Source organism: Nannobrachium achirus, assembly GCF_963921795.1.
Source record: "Nannobrachium achirus genome assembly, chromosome: 1".
In the NCBI taxonomy this organism is placed as follows: domain Eukaryota; kingdom Metazoa; phylum Chordata; class Actinopteri; order Myctophiformes; family Myctophidae; genus Nannobrachium; species Nannobrachium achirus.
Genome location: NC_137810.1, coordinates 71700460 through 71722076, shown reverse-complemented (window position 1 = coordinate 71722076; position 21617 = coordinate 71700460). Strand labels below are relative to the sequence as shown.

The following is a 21617-nucleotide window of genomic DNA, read 5'->3' as shown; positions in this document are numbered from 1 at the left end:
CTGAACATTCGGTGAACATTGGGGGGCTCAAAAATGTATTTTAAACCATTTTTAATGGAATATATCGTCGGACCATGTAAAATGGCTAGCTGGCTAGCGTAGGATGAGCCAGGACCACCCACGACTCTACAAGCAGCTCAGGGTAAGTAAATTAATAAAAAAAAAAATTGTATTGGATTGAAATAAAGCCGAACTAGTTTGGGATTGGCACTCAACAAGTTAATATGCGGTAGACACAATGACAATTCCACCGATTTGGATTTATTTCGTAGGCTAGACTATCAGTTGCATTTCGAGATGAATTATTTAAGCTAGCCTTACACCTAACAACTCTGAAAAGATTTCTCAGTCGTAATAAAATCGAGGCGAGTCGCGGCGCGATCCCGTGATTAGATGAAAAAATGATACCGGCACAAATTATAACATTTACGGCACAATTCAGCACAACTCAGTCACCCAGAGGCAGCACAGCAGCTAAGGTTACAAAGTTACAGAGAAGTATGAAAAGAACAAACTACTGTTGTGTACAGTGAAAAAACAAACAAAGCAGAAGTTTGTGCGCCTGCAGAAGCCTCCGTGTGTCATGATAGGCCAGTCATTAGGTTGACGGATCTTTGTTCAACCGATCCAGGATTTGTCCGAGAGCGTCTGAGATGCATTTCTCCATCTAGTGGACACAAACAGTAAAAACAACATGAACAACAACATTTAAATGATGAAACTCTTTGACAGAACGCAGGCCAACAGGTGTAGTAAACTGAATCACAGAACAAACATTAATGTTTATCTGTAGAACAGACTCTGAGGAGGGAAGAGATTTAAATAAACATCTGGACGTTACCTTGGTCTCCAAAGCTTTTATTTCAGTCTGCTGTGCAGTGATCTGTTCATTCATTGCAGTGAACTGTGCAGTGATCTGTTTAGTCAAAGAAGCTTTGGTTTCATTCAGTTGTTTCAGCTGATTCTGTTGCTGCTTCTCCATTCTGTCCACTCTGACAACACACACACACACACACACACACACACACACACACACACACACACACACACACACACACACACACACACACACACACACACACACACACACACACACACAGAGAGAGAGAGAGAGAGAGATAGAGAGAGAGAGAGAGAGAGAGAGAGAGAGAGATTGTAAGTAAAATACAATTGCACACAAAATAATAAACACAATAATACAACTGTGTGTGAGCTGACACATTGTCTCACTAGATGATGATTAAACATTACAATGTCTCATATGACTGTTAGACTGTGTGTGTGTGTGTGTCTGTCTGTCTGTCTGTCTGTCTGTCTGTCTGTCTGTCTGTCTGTCTGTACATGTATTGAACACAGCTCCATTCATTTCACTGCAGCAGGTTTATGAGGTGAATTCAGTGGAGTTGACATGAAGTTAAATCAATAAAGTCATGATTATCTTACTTGTAAGAGATCTGTTGAAACTTCTGGTCCACGTTGTCCACACGGTTAAAACACACACAGTTCAGTACATGTTTTACATACACATCCATAGCTGTAGTCTGAGGTCAATGTAGTAATTCACATGAAGTATTTATTATCTTGTGAGACATCAGGCCCTATTTTAAACTTCTTATTCCCAGCTCATATTCCTTATAATTAAGTATTAGCGGCACCATCTTATGTGCAACTGGTATTATGCAAGTGGGGCTGAACACTAACACTTATGGTTTAATTGTCGACATCATATTTAATGCAAGGGGGAGTGTTCATATGTTAACTCTTATACCGCTACGGACGTTCCCGTTCGCCCCAATTATTTGGGTCGCGCCGCGCCAATACGGCCGTTCATTCGTTTACCTTGTTGATGTCCGTAAGCTGATGAGGGGTCGCGCCGCCGTGTACTGTAATCACATCGCCCGCAGTGATGGTCTTAAAAATCCATTATGCGTTAACATCAACGGAGACCAATTCTCTTCCGTGTTGATTTTCTCTGGCCCTGAGGCTCTGTGGCCAGAGACTGCTCTCAATGTATGGCAAGCCATAACAGCCAAATTCACATTAATTCTTGCATGACGCCGCCCTCTGCTGCCTGGTCTGCGAAAGTGCATGTTGCACAATCAAAATAATAATAATAATAATAATAAATAAATAAATGTCTATCTATCTACTATAACGTCGCAAAGGTAAGCCGCTTTTTGATGGCACCAGACCCAATAAATAAATAAATAATCTGGCAGTAGTAGAGTTAATTAAGGGTCACAATGCGGTGACATGCTATTATGAACCTTCACTTATAAAAACTTAACACATACAGTTTAGAACTGGTCAGACCACGTCTTGAGTGCAAAAGAAATGTACATTTGGCCACAAGAACGCGCCTCCTAAATGCCTTCCCAACGTGGGTCCATTTGGTTCAAGGACACAGCAGATTGATTCAGCCAAATCTCAGTCAATTCTGATCCAATTTTTAAAATAATCAATCAATGATGGACAAAAGGACCCCTGTTAGATCGTTAAGTCTGTAAAATGAGAGAGCGTAAAATGAAACCTAATGGACTCGGTTACACTACACTCGAATCATTGTGATTTGGCGTGATATTTTCCAACATAAAAGTGATGTGGGTATTAACATCATGGAGTTAATTCTCAACTATAGCCTTGGCAACTATTATTTTCTAGTAAAACTACAATATCTGGATCCGAGATGAGAAGTGAAATGTATTGGAAATTGGAAATACTCAAGTAGGCCTATAGTACAAATACCTCAAAATGTTACTTAATTACAGTACTTAAAGTTGTACTATGTAACTTTTTTTATAAAACAAATCTTAATATTCTCCTAACTATTAAATCACAAAAGTTTTAGAAGATCCGCGCCGTGAATTTCAGCCTGTAAAGCCTTCTCTATATATGTAAACTGTGATCCTTGCCGGGGACCGGATCTCGCGCCAAAATTGCGTCATCACACTTCCGGCCAATCACAGCGAGGGTTATACAACTGCCGGCCAATCACAGCGCATCTTGAAGTGGGGTCGCTATGGCTGCCATATTTGTTGTCACCCGTTTGTACCATCCCGTCTCTAGGTAATTTCGCCTACCAGGCAGGGTGAAGGAGTCCGTATCTCTGGAATTACTGAACGCACAGGAACAAGGGACCCCTCTAAAGATAGATCTCAGCGAGGTGGAGGCAGACACGGGGGTCTGAAGGTACGAAAAACGGCCGAAAGACGCGGACGCGACCGCGGTTTGCTATAGGGCTAATGACCACTAGTTGGGCATCTTACACAGTATAGCTTTAAGTAAATGTATTTAGTTACTTTACACCACTGGACACAGCATCAGTGTTGGAACCAACATGTGGGTGTTTGTGGTCTCACAACAGACACCCAAACATCAAAATTATTTTGATACAAAATACAAATTCTAGGTCCAAAAATTCATAATACAATACAAAATATAAATACTGGTCTGAGAAGTGTATTTGAAATACAAATACCTACGTATTTGTATTTTGAATATACATATTAAATTCATAGACTGATTGACACATATGAATGTAATTGCCAGTCAGAATGTCTAGGGCCCAAGGTGGGGAGCCACCCCAATAAGTCCTTGTACTCCTGACCATATATGGATCTGTGGCTCAGGACAATCGGATGTCTGTTTGTGTCAGTCCTTGTCCCTTTCATGCCCATTTATGGATATCGCTGGTAATCAGTATATGCCCAGATATGGGCATGCCCTTTTTTGTGCTCATATATGAGAGTTGGCGGCTGTTGCCATTACAACACATCATCCACTGCCTATGACGAGTTTGACGAGTTATATTTATGTGTCCACTCTGCCAATGACGAGTTTGACAAAAAAAAAAAAATTGGACCCCATTAAATCTAGTAAAAACGATTTCAATCCCGATTTTGCATGTTTCACCCCCATACAACCCCATATGTCAAACAGGGCAGCCATCTTTGCTTACATAACCATAGACTGTAGAAAAATATGGACGGCGCGACGCCATTGCTTTCTATGTAGCGAAAATTAGGTTTTTTTCTCCCTTGTATGGGTGTCGCCATCATTGTTTGAATGGTACCCCAGGAATCATAAGGAAAGCTATTGGCTGCCAACGGTCACGTGCAACCGCAGAGATACATGGGAGAATGTGTTGAGCTCTGCCGAAAATATAGCAGACGAAGAAAACGTGGACCGCCCACAGCCAGCCTGCGAAAAACAAATCCAGTATGGCCTCTAGGACTCTGTACCCCGCATTGGAAGCCTTGTTGAGGACTCTCCTTTTGAAAGTGTCTGTGCACCGCTGAGTCTTTTAATGATCCAGTTGTCCACTAGACTTTTCACCAAGCAAAGAGGCATTTTTCAACGACTATACATAGACTAGACATTGTATCACCGTCATTTAAACGCTGTTAGCGGCCGCTAGCGGCGGCCGAAAGTAGTGAAAATGTAGTGAAAATTATGGCAGCCAGCAGGGTTTAAAATCACTATTCCTTGGTTCTGAGAGCCGTATGCTACCTGAACCACCGCAGCTGATCGTATTTGTATCGCCTCCCGCTGTTCGTTTTACCTCGGTGCATTTTGTTTGACAACACAAACTAACTTTATATTGATGGATAGCTATAAAACGATTGTATTTAATCATTATCGTATGGTGGGGGTGGGGATGTGGCTGAGTCTTGTGTGTTTGTGTCTGTTGGTGTCAGAATTAATTATGTAACTCAGAGAAGTAATAGTATGCTGTCATGAGCAGTACCACAGCATTATGCCATTATTTATTACACTTTTAGAATTTTTCAAAGGTATTGCCCAGTCTTTTAGACGCCTAAAAGATGTGCAATGGCCAGAAAACTGCTCAGTGGATGCAATTAAACTACAACTATTAAGGTAGAACCGGGATGAGATACTGTTAGCATCTGATAATGAACAAATTGATAAAAATGTATTTTAAAAAAAAGATGGTCTAACACACGTTTGTCCGAAACGGTGATATATCGTTAAATGGAAGCGTTCAGATGACGGCTACAACTCAACTAGACTATATAGTGAAATTGGCTCTTAAAATTACTTTAGTCCAATATTTGAAAACCAGGTGTGGATATTAAAGCTGTTTTTTTAATCAACAAGTATGAAATAATGGATTAAATGTAATCAGCTACAATCGGTCTATAGACAGACTGACGATAGACGGTTCAAATGAGGGCTAACCATAACCATTGGGCTAAATGACGGCTAGTGTTTACTGGGAGGGATTTGTGATGTTTATAGGACTGAAGTTGCATATAGTTTTCACACCTCTTTAACAAAAGCTGTTAACAATGTGACACATAACATAATTAACAACGTGACATATGCTGTATCGTGGGTTAATTATTCCTACATATTAAAGAGGTTATTTCAATCAGCGATCGTTAACGTAAATGCGCTTCATTCATGTCATTTTTGTTTGATTGAGGTCTTTACAGCAGTACATCATTCAGCCTATTCCTCCTCTTTGATTCAGTCAATTTTATTCTGGTTTATATTTTGGAAATAAAATGTGAGATCAACCTATGCCTATGTGTGTGCGTTCCTATGCTAATTTGTGTGACATTTGTATGTGTGAATGTAAGTGCTAACGTGCAGACTGACAATTATACTGTAGCCTCAGTCTTATTTTCAAATGTTTTAATTAATACCATTTGGCATGGCTAAATGTTGAGTGTTTCTTTTTAGTTTTATATTCTATTATAGGCTATAGGCCTACCACTTTATATACGAGTGGTTACTTGGGAGAAATACATTATTACTTAATAGCCGTTCTAAACCTAAAAAAAGCCAGATAATTGCCATAACATCACGTCGCCGAAGCCTGCTATGACCAACTTCAAATTCCAAAAGTGCTCCCGACCCAGATCTCCCACTCCTGGCTCCAACAACAGGTATATGAGGTATGGCAATTATACAGGATAGCAGGACATGCAACTTCATATAAAAAGTGCTGTTTTCAGTTTCCAAAATGTTACAATATTTGATAAATGGTCTGAAGTAGGCCTAATGTAAAGTAAGTCTGTGGTAGGCATATATGACAAATTATCAAGAATGCCATATGCCAATGTTAAAGACGGGTTTATAAAATAATATAGGCTTCCCTTGGCTTAGAAGAACATAGGCTATTTTGGCTGTAAGTGGCCACTGATAATCTGTAGGCTGGTGTCGGTGTATTTATGTGCCATACTTGCACTAATCATGATGAGAAAAAATAAATAAAGACGCTTTGTTTTGGTGGCATTATATATAGGCTCTCATAAGTTGTTACACAATCGGACAGTAGGTAGCCTTCATAATAAATAAATACCAAGTCGTGTATTTGTGGCTGATATGCCTATAAGAGTAAATACATTATAGGCGTATTAACACAAATGATGTTTTAACATTTATATAATTATAGAGAATATGTGTTTATTTATGTCCTCACTCATTTTAATAGCTCTGGATTAAGCGTCTGCTAAATGTACATTGTAACCTGGGTTTGTATAATATTTTTATTTTGTAAAAATGTTTATACGCCGTTGTACAAAGAAAACCGATCTAGCTAACAGTGCGTCGCATTACGACGAGTTGTTAGATTGTATATCTGCTCTGCTCTGGGTAACTAGTTGTGTTGTGCATGCAGGCTGTTGTGCATGCAGTCGGCCCCTCCCCCTCCCCCCGCAACTTTATAATTTATTTTAAAATAAATTGGACCAAATTTCCACAAAAACGCATATGATGGTGATTGAAAGGCAATTTTTGACTAGCGATAGGAACCATAACGTATTCATAAAAATGTTAATTAAGGTTAGAACACGAAAGGGGAAAATGAATGGGATCCAATGGTGGATAATTCTTTTTGGTACCTCGCGGGGGGAAAACAGCGCAACTAGCGGCCAATCATAGGAACTTTGACTTCCGTGTTTGCTTCAGATAAAATCGTGGCAATAGCTGCGTATACATGACAGCATCATTCCAATCTGATCTAAATAAACCCGATTGAAGGTATTGGATCAAGTGTTTACATGGGGTGAGATCAATCCGATCTGGTGTTTACATGTGCCCACTTTTAAATTGTGTGACGCAAACAGTAGCGGCTCTTGGTGATTTTGGGTGGTAGGGCTAATGTAACGCCCGGGATTCGAACTCGGGTATCCCGTGTGGAAGTCCAATATCTTAACCATTGATCCAAAGGGATATCCCTATGGACTGAGGGAAATACTAGACTTTTGAGGCTATCAGGCTGAGGCAGTGAGCCACTCTGCTACATCAAGAAATCCATCATACTATATACTATTACTAGCCATAGTTCACTCTGCAGCAACAGCATCATATTATACTATATGCTAGCCATAGTTCATCCTGCAGCAACATCACATTCCAGATGCCAAGTTACAGCAATGACACTACTGTACTTTGTTATAGCAAGAGATGCACATGAACAGAAGTGCCCACAACAAACAGGGGTTCCACTGCTCCAGTGAACATTATGTTTGTATGTGCAGATAACTATCATCATTATTGGTGGAGTTGACAATACTCATCATTTTAAGCATAGGATTAACACAATCCTAAATTAAGGGTCACACAAGAATATCATGTACTTTTTAAACAAAATATAAGACCAGAACCAGACAACTAATGAAAAGGTTTGATTATTACAGCTTGAGGTGGACCTTATATTGCCAAAGCATTACATTATGATACAAAATAATATCTGTCTCCCTTTCCATATAACTGCTTTTAAACTGCTTCACACACACACACACACACACACACACACACACACACACACACACACACACACACACACACACACACACACACACACACACACACACACACTCTCTCTCTCTCTCTCTCCCTCTTCACCGTGCCACAACACTGACACAAACCGAAGCACCAAAACACACGCACGAATGCGCGCAATACCGACGCGAACCCACGCGGTACAGACACGAATCAAAACAAACAGACACACACACTGTGTGACACACTAACGCGCGTGCGAGCGGTACCAACGCAAACGCACGCGGTACAGACACGAATCAAAACAAACAAACACACACACACACACACACACGCACACACGCAGGCACGCAGTCACGTTGACAACAGCATCAAAGACAGGCAGCTTAATCCACAGCACATTTCCAATGTTATTAAAGCAGCGACCATTCTTAACTTTGTCAGATAAATGAAATTCACGATACCTTTAGAATGACTGGGTCCACTGTCTCCTCCAAAAAGCAAGCATTTCACACCAAATGTACGATTTTGTGGGCTTTCCTTTGTATTTGCACCACCAGTCTCTTGACTTCTATTTTTTCTCCCGCGAACATGACAGAAAATCTATTAAAAAGTAGCTAATAAATGTCCATTTGAATTGTCCCGCGACATTGTATTTCTCTTCCTCAAACACAGACACCAGACAAGTAATTGGTTAAAAGCCAGTCACATGTTGGAACTGCAGTGGGCATGTCCTAAGGGCTGAATGAAATTAGCCCAAACGGGGACTAAATGAAGCAGGCGTGGCATGCCAGCTGTCAATCACCCAGCTCAACGATAATCACACAGTGATGTCACAGAACTGGGCGTGTTATTTGGGCTGACAGAAATCAGCCCCACAATGGTAAGAATATGAAGCAGGCGTGGCATGTAAGCTCACTAAGCTGTCAATCATTCTTCAATGATAGTCAATGAAAGCTGGCTTGGGCTAAAAGAACTCAGCCCATTTGGACATATTTGGTGTTTTTTTGTAACTTTTTGATGCTGTTACTGCTTTAGGTTCCACCAGCATATAAAAATAATATTTATTGTAAAAAAATAAATAAAAAAAATATTTTTATTTTTTATTTTTTTTAAGGGATATTTCCCCCATAAGATAGGAGGGGCTAAGCCCCTCTAGCCCATATAAAGGAGCCGCCCCTGGACGCAAATGATTAAATAGATCGCATTTCCCTGTATCCATTAATAATAATAGTAATAATAATGGAGCCTATGCTATGCAAATGCACAGCCCCAAGTGAAAAAATAAGCTGCAATGCTCTTTTAATTAGATTACTGTATAGCCTACATGTATTAGGCCTATATTATCATTATTATAATCATCACCACGTCACAATCCATATTTGCTCCCGACGGCCCGTAGAACAATGGGCTTCATGGACAAGTGTATTCACGATATTAACAAAAAAGTCTGTAATACTGACTCTCTTTGCTATATATCCCCTTACCCCAGTCCCCTTTAAATATTATGTATCTGATTAAGAATAGGCTCTATGATATTTTGTTGGTGGTTTCTTATGCTATTCTGGTCGTGGTCAAAGACGCACAGGACTCGACAGGAGGATAGATGAACGAGGACGTAGCGTCCAGTCGCGCTAGAATATCTTTCTCTTTCTCTCAGGAACGAACTACTCGAGTTCTGTTTAACGTGTGTGCTGTGTTTAGGCTGACCTAGGATCAGGTCTGTTAGCCGTGAGGCCGCGAGATGAATGGCTGTGTAACAGTGAGATGATAATATGCTGGTCTAGGATCAGTTTAACAGCGGAGGGAAAAGATCTTGGTGCGTGCCTAATACATGCGTGATGCGTAGCCTGCTGCCAGGATTTGCGACGTGTTGTGAGCTTGTAGATCGGCTATTTTTGGATGAAAAAGCACCCGCGACCGCGTACAAGTTAAACCATGTCAAACAAACCGAAAATTACTTATCTCTGTAGTAAGAAAATAGCCTAAAAGTATTCCTTTATCCCTGCATGGCTTTTGTTTCGATCTTAATATTATAGATTCCTTGGCAGCCTTCTTCTGCCTGTCAATCAGTTAACAGCACGCTGCACGGCTGCAGTGAGTTACATAAAATATGGTTTTAATAATGATTAAATGGCCGGGTCTCTCGGAACCTCGGAAATAAAAGGATTTCGGGACAATACGTCACAGGTTTCGGTCTGTAAAAAAAGAAAGAACGTCGGAACAGGACGGAATCGGATGAGACCGTTACGGGGCCACTCAGGTTTGGTTTTGTGATTTGATTATTATTTCGGAACTGGTCGGAATCGGTCAAAATTTGACGGCCCTTTTCGTTTTGGACCCGTGAAGATCTATAGCCTACGGTTCTCAATCGAGACAGGAGTCTTGGGACTCGCGTGAGCGCACGCAAACACGCGCACTCACGTAGGCAGGCTACACAGATATTCTGCACATTTATAGATTGATTAAAAAAGTGCTACAATAAATGGCGAGGAAGCCTGCGCTGAAAGAACATGTCACATTCTAATCGGGTTAGGTGTATACATGGAAGGATTTTCCTTTTGATCGGGTCGTAAAAAGGTCTAGACCACCCCTTTGCATCCGATCAGAATTTAAATCGTGTTGGTTTTGATCGGGTCTATTTAGGTGTATACATGCAGAATTAGATCGGGTTTATCTAAAATCTTGTTTTTAATACGATTAGAAGCGTGCATGTAAACGGGGCTAGTGACACGCCTGTACATAACATGTAAAACCTAATGGCTGTTTTCTCATGAATGCCTGGATTTCCAATCGGATTTTTTTGTTTGAAAGCTGTGAACAACCTGCACACACATGGTGCATTATTTGTGCATGGGTGTGCATGATCCGTGCACTATAAATTACATGGAAGTCTATGGAGACCTCTGGCAGGATATCAGTAAAAAATGGTATTCAAAATGGCAGGAAATGAGTTAAGGTTAGACAACTCATTGCGATCTCTATAATCATGTGATCAAGACAGATGTGTCAGACGTTCATATTCATGACAAAAAAAGTATTTTGTATTTAAAATACAGAAAATATTAGATCTGAAAGTATTTTGATAGAAATTACATCTCGTTTTCACCATCCCAGCCAAATACAAATGACAAAATACAAATGCGTATTTCAAATACTGCCCATCTCTGCCCCCAGGCCACCCTAGCGAGGCTGATCAGATCCCGACATGGCTAAAAGCCTCCACTGTCTCTTGAGGACTGAGAGACAGTGGGAAGATGACAGCATATTGGCTAACAGCATAAATACTGCAACTACAAGACAGAAGACAACGTTACAGTGGGAAGATGGCTGGTGAGTATCAGCTAACAGTAGGCTATAAATACTACAAGACAAAGTTACTCTGACAGTATGAAGAGGGCTGGTGAGTATCAGCTAACAGCATAAATACTACAACTACAAGACAACGTTACTCTGACAGTATGAAGATGACTGGTGAGTATCAGCTAACAGCATAAATACTCCTGGTCAAATATTACTACAACTACAAGAGAATGTTACTCTGTAGAATTTGTACTTAAAGTAATGGATTAAAGTAATGGATTACTTGCTGGGGGGGGGGGGGGGGAGTATTCAAAAGTACATATTACAAAGGACATCTTGCTTAATATCAGTGCAATATCAGTTCCAGAACGTTTCAACAAATATCAGTTACAGAGACAAGCTCACAATGCAATGTGTTATATGCTTAGATCTACTATTTTAACATCATTTACTGTAAGAGTTTTTTCCCTTTCCTAGAAATGTAGTGGAGTCAAAAGTATAATATTTGTCTTGCAGTGCAGTGAAAGTCATAAGTATCCGAAAATAAATATATTCAAGTAAAGTACAGTACAGTACTGAAGTAAATGTACTTTATTAGTGTCTCTCTGGTCATTATCATCTTACTTGTCAGAAATCAGCTTCATTCTCTCAGAGTCACTGCTTCTCGCTGTCTCCCTCTGGACTGCCAGGAACTTCTGCTTCTGCTTCTTCTCCCACTTCTTAGCAGCTTCCATAACTTGGGAGAAAATGGTTACATTATTATCATGCACCATGAAAAGAATGGACACAGTATCTCAGCAGCTGAGGTCGGCCTAGACTATGTCAATAATAAAAAAAATAATAAAAAAAAAAAAAAGTAAAATGCAATACTGGGAATTTGCGAGTGTGGTTGCCATTTTCCCATTCAAGCCAATGTGGTTACTGCATAAAGGTGACGTCACTGTCTTTATGGAGTGACTTTTAACCAATGAGGAAGCAGCAACATCTTTATGCAGTGACTTTTAACCAATAAGGAAGCAGCAACATCTTTATGCAGTGTCTTTTAACTAGAGGTGGGCAACGATTATTTTTTTTTAATCGCGATTAATCGCACTCAATCCTGGAGTTAATCGCGATTAATCGCGATTAAAATGGCTCATTTTAAGTCTGCCGAAGGCCTTCAAAATGAGTGGCGGCCCTGAAAATCGCGGGCCCCCCTGCAAGGATGGGGGCAGGAGCCCTTTTGCAAATGATAATGGAGTTCTATCCGTCTGTCATTCAATGTTATATGAGATACATAAAGGTTTCCTGTGTAAATAAGGCGAAAAGCTTACTAGGATCTCCTTTGAGTTGATCTTGTACCAGTGAACTGTACTGTCATGAAACTACAATCAATCAATCAATCAATCAATCAATCAATCAATCAATCAATCAATCTCTCTGGAAGAAGTTGCACATGAACTCTGCAGCTGCACTAAGGCGCTCCAACAAGACCACTCTGACAAGCTAAATGCTGGGTGCAGTAAATGTATTTGTCTGCAAACAGCCCAATGAGCCCATATTAACAGCTGCATGTTTATTTTATTTGTAGCCTATTTATTTAATTAAAAAAAAAAAGGGAAAAAAATGTTGGTGAACAAAATATTTTTGACAGTGTACTCTGTCTCGTTTTTGCAAAATCTCAAATTAACAACTAAGAACCAGCAGCAGCAGCTGCAGGCAGCACCAACAACAAACAAACTGGACCTAAAAAACCAACCAAACAAAATCAGAAACAAAATCACAACTGTAGTCGCTGACTGCAGCGAGTCAGACAGGCAGCCGCAGCAAGTGATGATGAGAGAGATCAGATTACACAACAAACACCAGCACGCAACAACGTGGCTGAAACGCACAACACAACAAGTTAAACAACACACAGTGCAAGTTGAATCTTTATTTCCCTGATTGCTGCTGCCTGCAGTTCATTTTTTCATATCCAGATAGATAAACGCGCTTCATTACGTGTCAAACGCCAAGTCGCTAAAACCGAAACAAACACACTGTCACGTCACAGCTGTGAGCCTGCATTCTGAAAGAGGGGCGGGTTCCCAAAGAGTGTACAAGTAAAGCACAGTGCTGTGACACAGTGACAGCCAATCAGAAGACGTCTCTGATTCAGAGATGTTTAAGTCAGGTAAGATGGCAGCAGACTGCCTGCGCTGTCCTGTGTGTGATGTCATTGCGCATGCAGCTCCCAGACCCAACTTTGATCCACGATTAACGACGATATTTTTTTTTACCGCCGACAAGAGTCTCGCCTTAACGCAGCACGATAACGCCGATAACGGCCCACCTTTACTTTTAACCAATGATGAAGCAGCAACATCTTTATGCAGTGTCTTTTAACCAATGATGAAGCAGCAACATCTTTATGTAGTGACTTTTAACCAATAAGGAAGCTGCATAAAGGCTAAAAGTCACTCCATAAAGTTGGAACAGAACAATAGTATGTTGCTCTATAGGCATCGTGACTACTAATTGAAGCCGAGGCTGAATTGCACGAAAGAGCCCTGACAGCACATGGTTGGTTCTACAGACTCCAAATTTCGCACGCAGATAGCTCAGACCTTTGCCTACGTTCTTAGCTATGCCTCGACCCGACCCGATATGCGGTTTTCCGGAACCAACGCGAAAGGTTCGGAATCTCCATATGCGGAGTCCTGACTACTAATTGAAGTCAATGGACGCGAATCCGAATTGGCCCGAATCGCATGAAAGAGCCCTGACAGCACATGGTTGGTGCTACAGACTCCAAATTTCGCACGCAGATAGCTCAGACCTTTGCCTACGTTCTTAGCTAGACCTCGACCCGACCCGATACACCGTTTTTCGGATCCGGCATGAAAGGTTTGGAATCTCCGTATACGGAGATGACTGACATCGGGCCGTTCCGGAGCAAGCACTGACTCATTGTGACATCACTTCATAAAAGGCTCTGACATCACATACGCCACATGAGTCAACAAAAAATCTCTGTGAGTGTGTATATATATATGTATATGTATGTATGTAATCCGCGTATCTTGATAACCGTTCGTCCCACCAGCTTCAAATTCAGTGCGCGTGTTCCCTGCCGCAGCAGGTAGTGCAGTGCCCGGCCTCGACCCGACCCGATAAGCAATTTTTCGGAACCCAGCGCAAAAGGTTTGTATTCTCCGTATGCAGAGCTGTTGTCTGACATCAGGGTCTTCCGGAATCGGCACTGTGTCTGCAGAGATCTCCATATATGGGCATAAAATGGACGCAGACAGACAGAAACAGATATATCCATATATGGGCATAAATGGACTCAGGCAAACAGATGGTCAAAATGGATCCTATGACAACAGGTATAATGGGGTTTGCATTACACAGAATTCGGCACACGCGTTCCCCGCCGGAGCAGGGGGTGCAGTGCCCGGCCTCGACCTGACCTGATATGCGGTTATCCGGAACCAGCGCGAAAGGTCCGGAATCTCCGAATGCGGAGTTAATGTCTGACATTAGTCTTTTCCAGAGCCAGCACTGTGTCTGCAGAGATCCCCATATGGGCATAAATGGACGCAGGCAGACAGATACAGATATCTACATATATGGGCATAAATGGACACAGGCAAGCAGATGGTCAAAACAGGTTATGACAACAGGTATAATGGAGTTTGCATTAAAGGGTGGGGCATTCATTCCGTATGTACATCGTTCCCGAGTAGGCCGGTCCTCGACTAGACGCTCGGCCGACTGTCAGGCAGATAGAGATCTCCATATATGGGCATAACTTGGACGCAGTCAGACAGATATCTCCATATATGGGCATACATGGACACAGTCAAACAGATGGTCAACACAGGTCCTATGACAACAGGTATAATGGGGATTGCATTAAAGGGCGGGGCATTCATTCTCTATTTACATCGTTCCCGAGTTGGCCAGGTCGCCGACTAGACGCTCGGCCGCCCGAAGGGCGGCCGAGCTTCTAGTCACACTAATTAATCAATTAATAATCAATGTAATGTTTGGTAGATGCTGTATTAAAACAACAGTGACACAGATAGTGTTGTACAAATTAGATACATTTTTATGAAAAAGTCCTCAGGAACGATACATGATTTGTGCATCATTGTAACATTGTGCATGCATTCATTCATTCATGTGTGTGTGCGTGCGTGCATTTGTGTTTTCATTCATTCATTCATTCATTCATACATACAGGTTCTCACAATAAAATAGACAGTTAGCAATGACTCTCCTTTGTTCAAGACTTCACCAAGTGGTCAAATCACACAATAACCTTTCCCTAAATATAAAATATGTTTTATTCTGTTGTATTGATCCGAATAAAATACTGACCAACTATCTGATCGCTGGTGGTTGTGCTGGGAGGATTTGTGTTGAATTTCTCCATTAAAAAGGAGAAGAGGAGAGGAAGGTGGTTGATGATGATGAAAGGAGGAGCCAAACCAGGACGGGACTGGTACTCCTTCACCAGGTTGTAGTGCTGGAATCTCCAGTAGAGGGCGCTCTTCTCCTCCACCTTGTTGAAGGTGTTGCTGCAGGGAGGGTTGAAGGGACATAAACAACAGACTATTAAATCAAACTACTAAAAAACTAAGATGAACATTAAAGGGTCAGGACACCCCGCTTCTTTATTTATTTGATCAGAATTCAGATGTGAAAAGAAATCTAAAATGTAGGCATGGTTATCCTTTGTTGTGGGGGGAGGGGCGGAGTGGATATCATTATATTCTGAATCTATGCCAGAAAACAGCTGACCGCAGTACCGACTCAGAGGAAAATTTGAATTTTGAGTAAAACTAGCTGTTGCAGGTGTAAACTCATAAAGATTTAGCCATTTCATGGCATATTTACTGCTAAAAAGATCCTTTCAAAACAAGCTGTCAGTGTCTAATTATTGTCCTGCCGTTCTATGACCACTTTCCCCAGACCTCCACTCCAAATTCCCAGAGTAGACGGCCGGTGTTGTATCATGTTCTCACTCCTGTCAGAATCTAACTTCTCCTCCACACAAGCACACACACCCAGAGTCCCAGACACCGACACACACCCAGATTCCCAGACACCATAGACACACACCCAGAGTCTCAGACACCATAGGCACACACCCAGAGTCTCAGACAGTAAACTGCCCATTCATTTTACCCCATAGGGGATTTCATTACCAGCCATACAATCGTGAACACTTACCAGTAGGCTTGTGGTTGTAAAATGGTTCTATATGCTCATGTAGAACCCCCAGTTCTAGTAAAACATGTTTAATAAAGATCGCACAGAGAAGAACTTACAAATATGATGCACTATTTTAAAGATGACGATAAGAGCGAGATGAAAATCACTACATGTCAGGCCATATGCTGGCCTGGATAACTAAACTGAGCTTGATTTTTTTGGGATATATTTCAGGAAATAAGTGTCATTCTTAATGCTTTCTGGGAGTGTAGTTTCTGCAGTTTTGACAAAAATGATGTACACAGTCTTGTACCCTGCCTTATTTCAGCTTTCTAATTAATCATTGCATGCAACAAATAGTGTTTATTGTCATGATTCCTCACAAGCCGGTGTGGCTTTGTCAGAGGCTTAAAAGACCTTTTAATAAATACTTTATGAAATGTCTATGGATGAAATGCATGGGGAAAACGCTTCCGACACCGGAGTGAGGGAAGGGTGTGGCTTATACAGAAAAGCTCTATAGAGACACACGGACGCCTACAAATTCATGCCCACAATTGAGACAGCGGCCCCGCTTCGGGTAAGGGAGAACGGTGAACTGCAAGCCAGCTAATAGAAAGTCATTGCGATTCAACTGTGGTTAGCCTAATATTAAAATAATCCTACACGAACTGAAGACTATATTGATTTAAATAAAAATATGTTTTCAAATGTATGGCCTGACCCTGACAACATTTGTTTGCTAAATACATGATGTGTGTCACATTTAATTTGCCACTTGAATGGGTTACCCATAATGTTAACAGAGAAGAGGGGAAACGGCAGACACAGAACCTGTCGCTTTTCAGTGACATCACTGTCTTTACTGCTGTGCGTTTATGAGCGCCGACTTTGAAGATCCCGACTTTTTCAACTACAGAGTGGATTCTCATGGTTAGTATTAATCCAAAAATAACCTGCAAGACTCCGTTTGGAAGACACGAGATGCGATCATTTTCCAAAAATAAACAGCCTAATTATATATGAGAGACAAGCGTATCTGGGTATTGAAAACCTCAAGGGATGCGTCCATGACGTGTGTACCATGCGACCACCTAAACTTAAGATTTCCAATGCTCACAGATGAAGTATATTAAAGTATATTGTAGGTAGTGTATCAAGATGACAGATATGCCACTTTAAAAAGTGCCACTTTTATACGTGTCAGAATCATGTGGTCTTTGATGTCAGACTTCTATGATGTCAATCATCTCCATTTGGGAAAAGTTTTTTATTTTTTTTTATTTTATTAAAGTCATTGGTGAAAAATGTATTTACAAATAAACATATATGAATAAAATTATATAAGGTATCTCTTTGCAAAATGCAAGGAATCGATTCCAGATGAAGCCGGTCAATTTGACAAATGGCCCAAGTGCCACCAAAACTGTGGGAGGAGCGGCACAGGAAAAAACTACGATAAACTACGTTTATCAGGAGGCCCAGGAAGATGGATGGAATAAAGTACTATAGTGTGGTTGCCCTGCAGGGGCAACTACACTACGCCTAAATTACATCAACTCCAAACCTTTTTCTACACCGAAACTGGAAGTAGGCTACACAGAAATAGCTACAGAAACAGCAGAAAGCTCTGAATCCACAAGCCTACGCATAGGGGCAAATTGAACCATATCATTGCTCCGTATCACAAGTGACTCATTGATATAATATATATTTATAGAAAAGGTGATTTGGGGTTTCATGACCCTTTAAATAGGAGTAAAAGGTAAGATCAGAGATGATGAGAGGAGAGGAGAGAAGAGCTGAATTCAGGATACCAAGAAGAAAGACAGAGAGTAACATTAAAGAGTCGTAGACAGAAGGCTGGTTCTCTACCTGAGGATGGCGATGAGCAGGTTGATGAGCAGGATGTTGGTGACCAACAGGAAAACCACAAGAAGAACGATCACCAGCCAGTTGTTGAACTCACTCCTGCATGGCTCAGTAACGCCATCTACCAGTGTCATGTTGGTGGTGCAGGATATGTTCCAGTCTTGTCCATAGACTGTAAAAAAATATGGACAGTGGAAAGCCATTGGTTTCTATGCTGCGCAAGTGAAGCTTTATTTGGCCGTTGTATGGGTGCCGCCATCATTGTTTTAATGGTACCAAAGGAATGCTATTGGCTGCCAATGGTTACTTGCAGCCGCAGGGATACATGGGACAATGTCTCGAGCTTGCCGAAAATAAAGCACTCAAAGAAGAATCATCAAGCCTATGGTCACAAGCTCCTCCTACAGCATACCCTGCTATAACATCAAATATAACATAAATTGGACCATATTTTCACAAAACGTAAATCATGGTGATTGAAACAAGGCTTTAAACTAGCGACAGGAACCATAAAGTATTTATGACAATGTTTATTAAGGTAAGAAAATCCAATGTAAAAGTTGTGGGGAAACGAATGGAATCCTATGGAGAACATGTTGCTTCTGGTGCCAGAACAGTGCAACTAGCGGCCAATCATAGGAACTTTCAGTTCCATGTTTGCTTCATTTTAAATTGGGACAACTACACCTCTGCTCTTGTCCCACTTTGAAACATACAAACAACTAATAAATACAACATCAATAATAATAATAATAATAAGAAGAATGTCAAGAATTGCAATAATTGTGCCTCCCTAGTTTTCATGCAAACTAAATGGTTGGCCTCATAGCATAATTGCCTAAAGGCTCCCTTACACCAAAGACTTTGGAAAGATTTTTTGAAACATTATAAGATTTAAAAATACACACACACGCACACGCACACACACACACACACGCGCACACACACACACACACACACACACACACACACACACACACACCATCTATTTCCTCTAGATTCATATCTCCAAAGATGTAGAGGTACGGTCTGTAGAGCACTCGACGTAAGATACGATATGGGTTGGACTCGGATTTATACAGCAGAGCATGAGTGGCTACTCCATATGCCATAAGCCACACCCCCAGGAAGAAGAGGAAGGAGATGACATCTTTCATCTGAACAGTGAGAAAGAAATACATTTTGTATTAATTATAATATCAGTGACCAATGAGACCTTAACAGCATGATAAAAGAGCATTAACATTTGTCTTATATCTTACCATTTTGCCAACTATCATGAAGTCGATACACAGGACAGCTCGTCCAGACTCGTAGGACGGCTCAAACATCCTGAAGCACAAGACAACACATTTTATCTAACGTAATTAATCAAACTATTTGAGGATTATCACTGTTCTGCATTTCTCATATCTCTCTACTTCAAGTATGGCAGGAAAAGAATGTCTGTGCACCAACCTGCAGATGAGACCAAGAATGAACAGAATGATGGCAAAGAGGTCACACCAGTTCCATAAATCCTGCCAGTACAGCTTCACAGAGAATGTCTGCAAGTAATTAAACACATCAATCAAACTAAATCAAGCTGATAGATTACAGATTACAATCAGCTGTAAGAGGACACTATTTGTCACATAGCCTACATTGCTGCTGTAATAGCAGGCAGTAAAATTATTGTTTAGGAGCCTTCTCAACAAAAAATGAAGATTCTTTATAGTCTATATACTGTGTTATTCATAGCCATATATATTCAAACATAAACTAAGCAATACAAATAACTTTAGAGTGTAATGATAACTAGGTTAGTATTCTTTGCTGTCTATTTGTTATATCAATGACACACGATTTAAACTCATTCAACTGTTGTACTTTTATGTTTTTATTGGATGAGTGGGAGTGTGTGTTAACAGAGGAAATGCAATGAGAGAGAGAGAGAGAGAGAGAAACCCCTTCCACTCACCTGTCGGATCTCCTCACATAAGAAGGTGAACGCCCAGAAGTACAGCACACATTCACTGATGGACGGCCCACTAGGGGGCGCTGGCTTAAAGTCCACTAGCAGCACGTAGGCAAACAGGAAGAGGAAGAGGATGTACATCGCTGCATTTCCCATGAAGGTAGTGATGGGAGCGCTCCAGAACTGACCCCACTTCTTCCAGAACTTCTTCCATGTTGAGTCGTCTTTAGCACTGTGAGATGGAACAACATGATTAACCTGCTCAAAAGACCAACTAATGTTGAATGTCATGTATAGTTTTGGTAATAACTATATACATAATGGTACAACAAGTGTATTATTATAAACATGGTGCTAACCTGTCTTTGAAGGTGATGAGGTTGGTGCAGAGCAGCAGGGGGCAGAAAAAGGTGAGAAGGAACTTCCACACTGGTGTGTCTCTCATCATGTCACCCCACCATTCCTGAGACAGCACAGACTGAGAGGCAGAACAGTGTTTTGAGTTATTTCTCTCTGTTAATGTGACAAACAGTGTGTGTGTGTGTGTGTGTGTGTGTGTGTGTGTGTGTGTGTGTGTGTGTGTGTGTGTGTGTGTGTAGGCCTAATTGAATTACTGTATGTCATTCTTCAAATATTTTGCATTCACTACCCAGTAGTGTTGTCAAAAATATCGGTATATCGATAAATATCGATACTAAAAAAATGCATTCGGTACAATACGGCTTTTCCGTAGTACCGGTACTATCGATATTACGTTTTACTGTTCGGTACGGCTCTCGTTGGAGGAGCAGACAGACACACATGCGCCAGCACACACACAAACAACGTGCTGCAGGCAGCCCCTCGGCCCCTCCCCTCTACTAGTACACACTAGCTCTCTCAGCCCCCGCGAGCTCCTGCAGTAGCAGACCTACAAGCTCGCAGCGCGGCACTACCGTATGCCATGGCTTTGGCATTGGACTTACCGGGCCGCGTGCGTGTGCGTTGTTCTCGCGAACATCGGCGTGGATGACGGGCGCACATGTGATCTTTAGCGTGGAAGTTTAATCCCAACAGCAACTGAATAGCCTAGCCCTAGGCTATAACGCTGGCTGCAATGGTTGTTTACAATGGACCGTCGCATCTGAATGATGAAACGGGCCGCAAAGCTTGATGGGAAATGTAGTGTTTGTTATTGTGCTTTTCACAGTCTGAATTGTGAATGTTGTTTTTGAATAGAAGTTGACTTTGATGGTTAATGCAATACAATACAGCAGAATGTTATCTCTGTATAAGCTTTTCTATAATAATTTTACAATAATAAAGTTTTTCTTTATAAATAACTTAATATAATATAATATATAATATTTTGTCTTCAACATATTTTTTCCCAAAATGATAATTGAAAATAGGGGTCGTCTTATAATCAGAGTCGTACTAAATTTGGGCTAATACGGTACTTTACAATTACAATGCATGCCATGCACTCACTGTTAATGTGAAAGAAAAATATTACTGTGAAAGAAAGTGTAATTATTTCTTCCAGACAGTTGATAGTTCATTTTTTTAT

The 21617-nt window shown here is 41.0% G+C and overlaps 1 protein-coding gene across 1 annotated transcript; it reads right to left on the bottom strand.

Moving 5' to 3' along the window:
• Window positions 1–561: 561 nt before the first annotated feature.
• LOC308289719 (transient receptor potential cation channel subfamily M member 4-like) lies at window positions 562–16217 on the bottom strand (the record flags this gene model as incomplete). Its single annotated transcript, XM_080731464.1, has 5 exons — window positions 562–667; window positions 842–992; window positions 11680–11791; window positions 15403–15602; window positions 16213–16217. The coding sequence occupies 5 exons, from the start codon at window positions 16215–16217 to the stop codon at window positions 599–601; spliced, it is 537 nt and encodes a 178-aa protein (XP_080587590.1). The 3' UTR covers window positions 562–598.
• Window positions 16218–21617: the final 5400 nt, after the last annotated feature.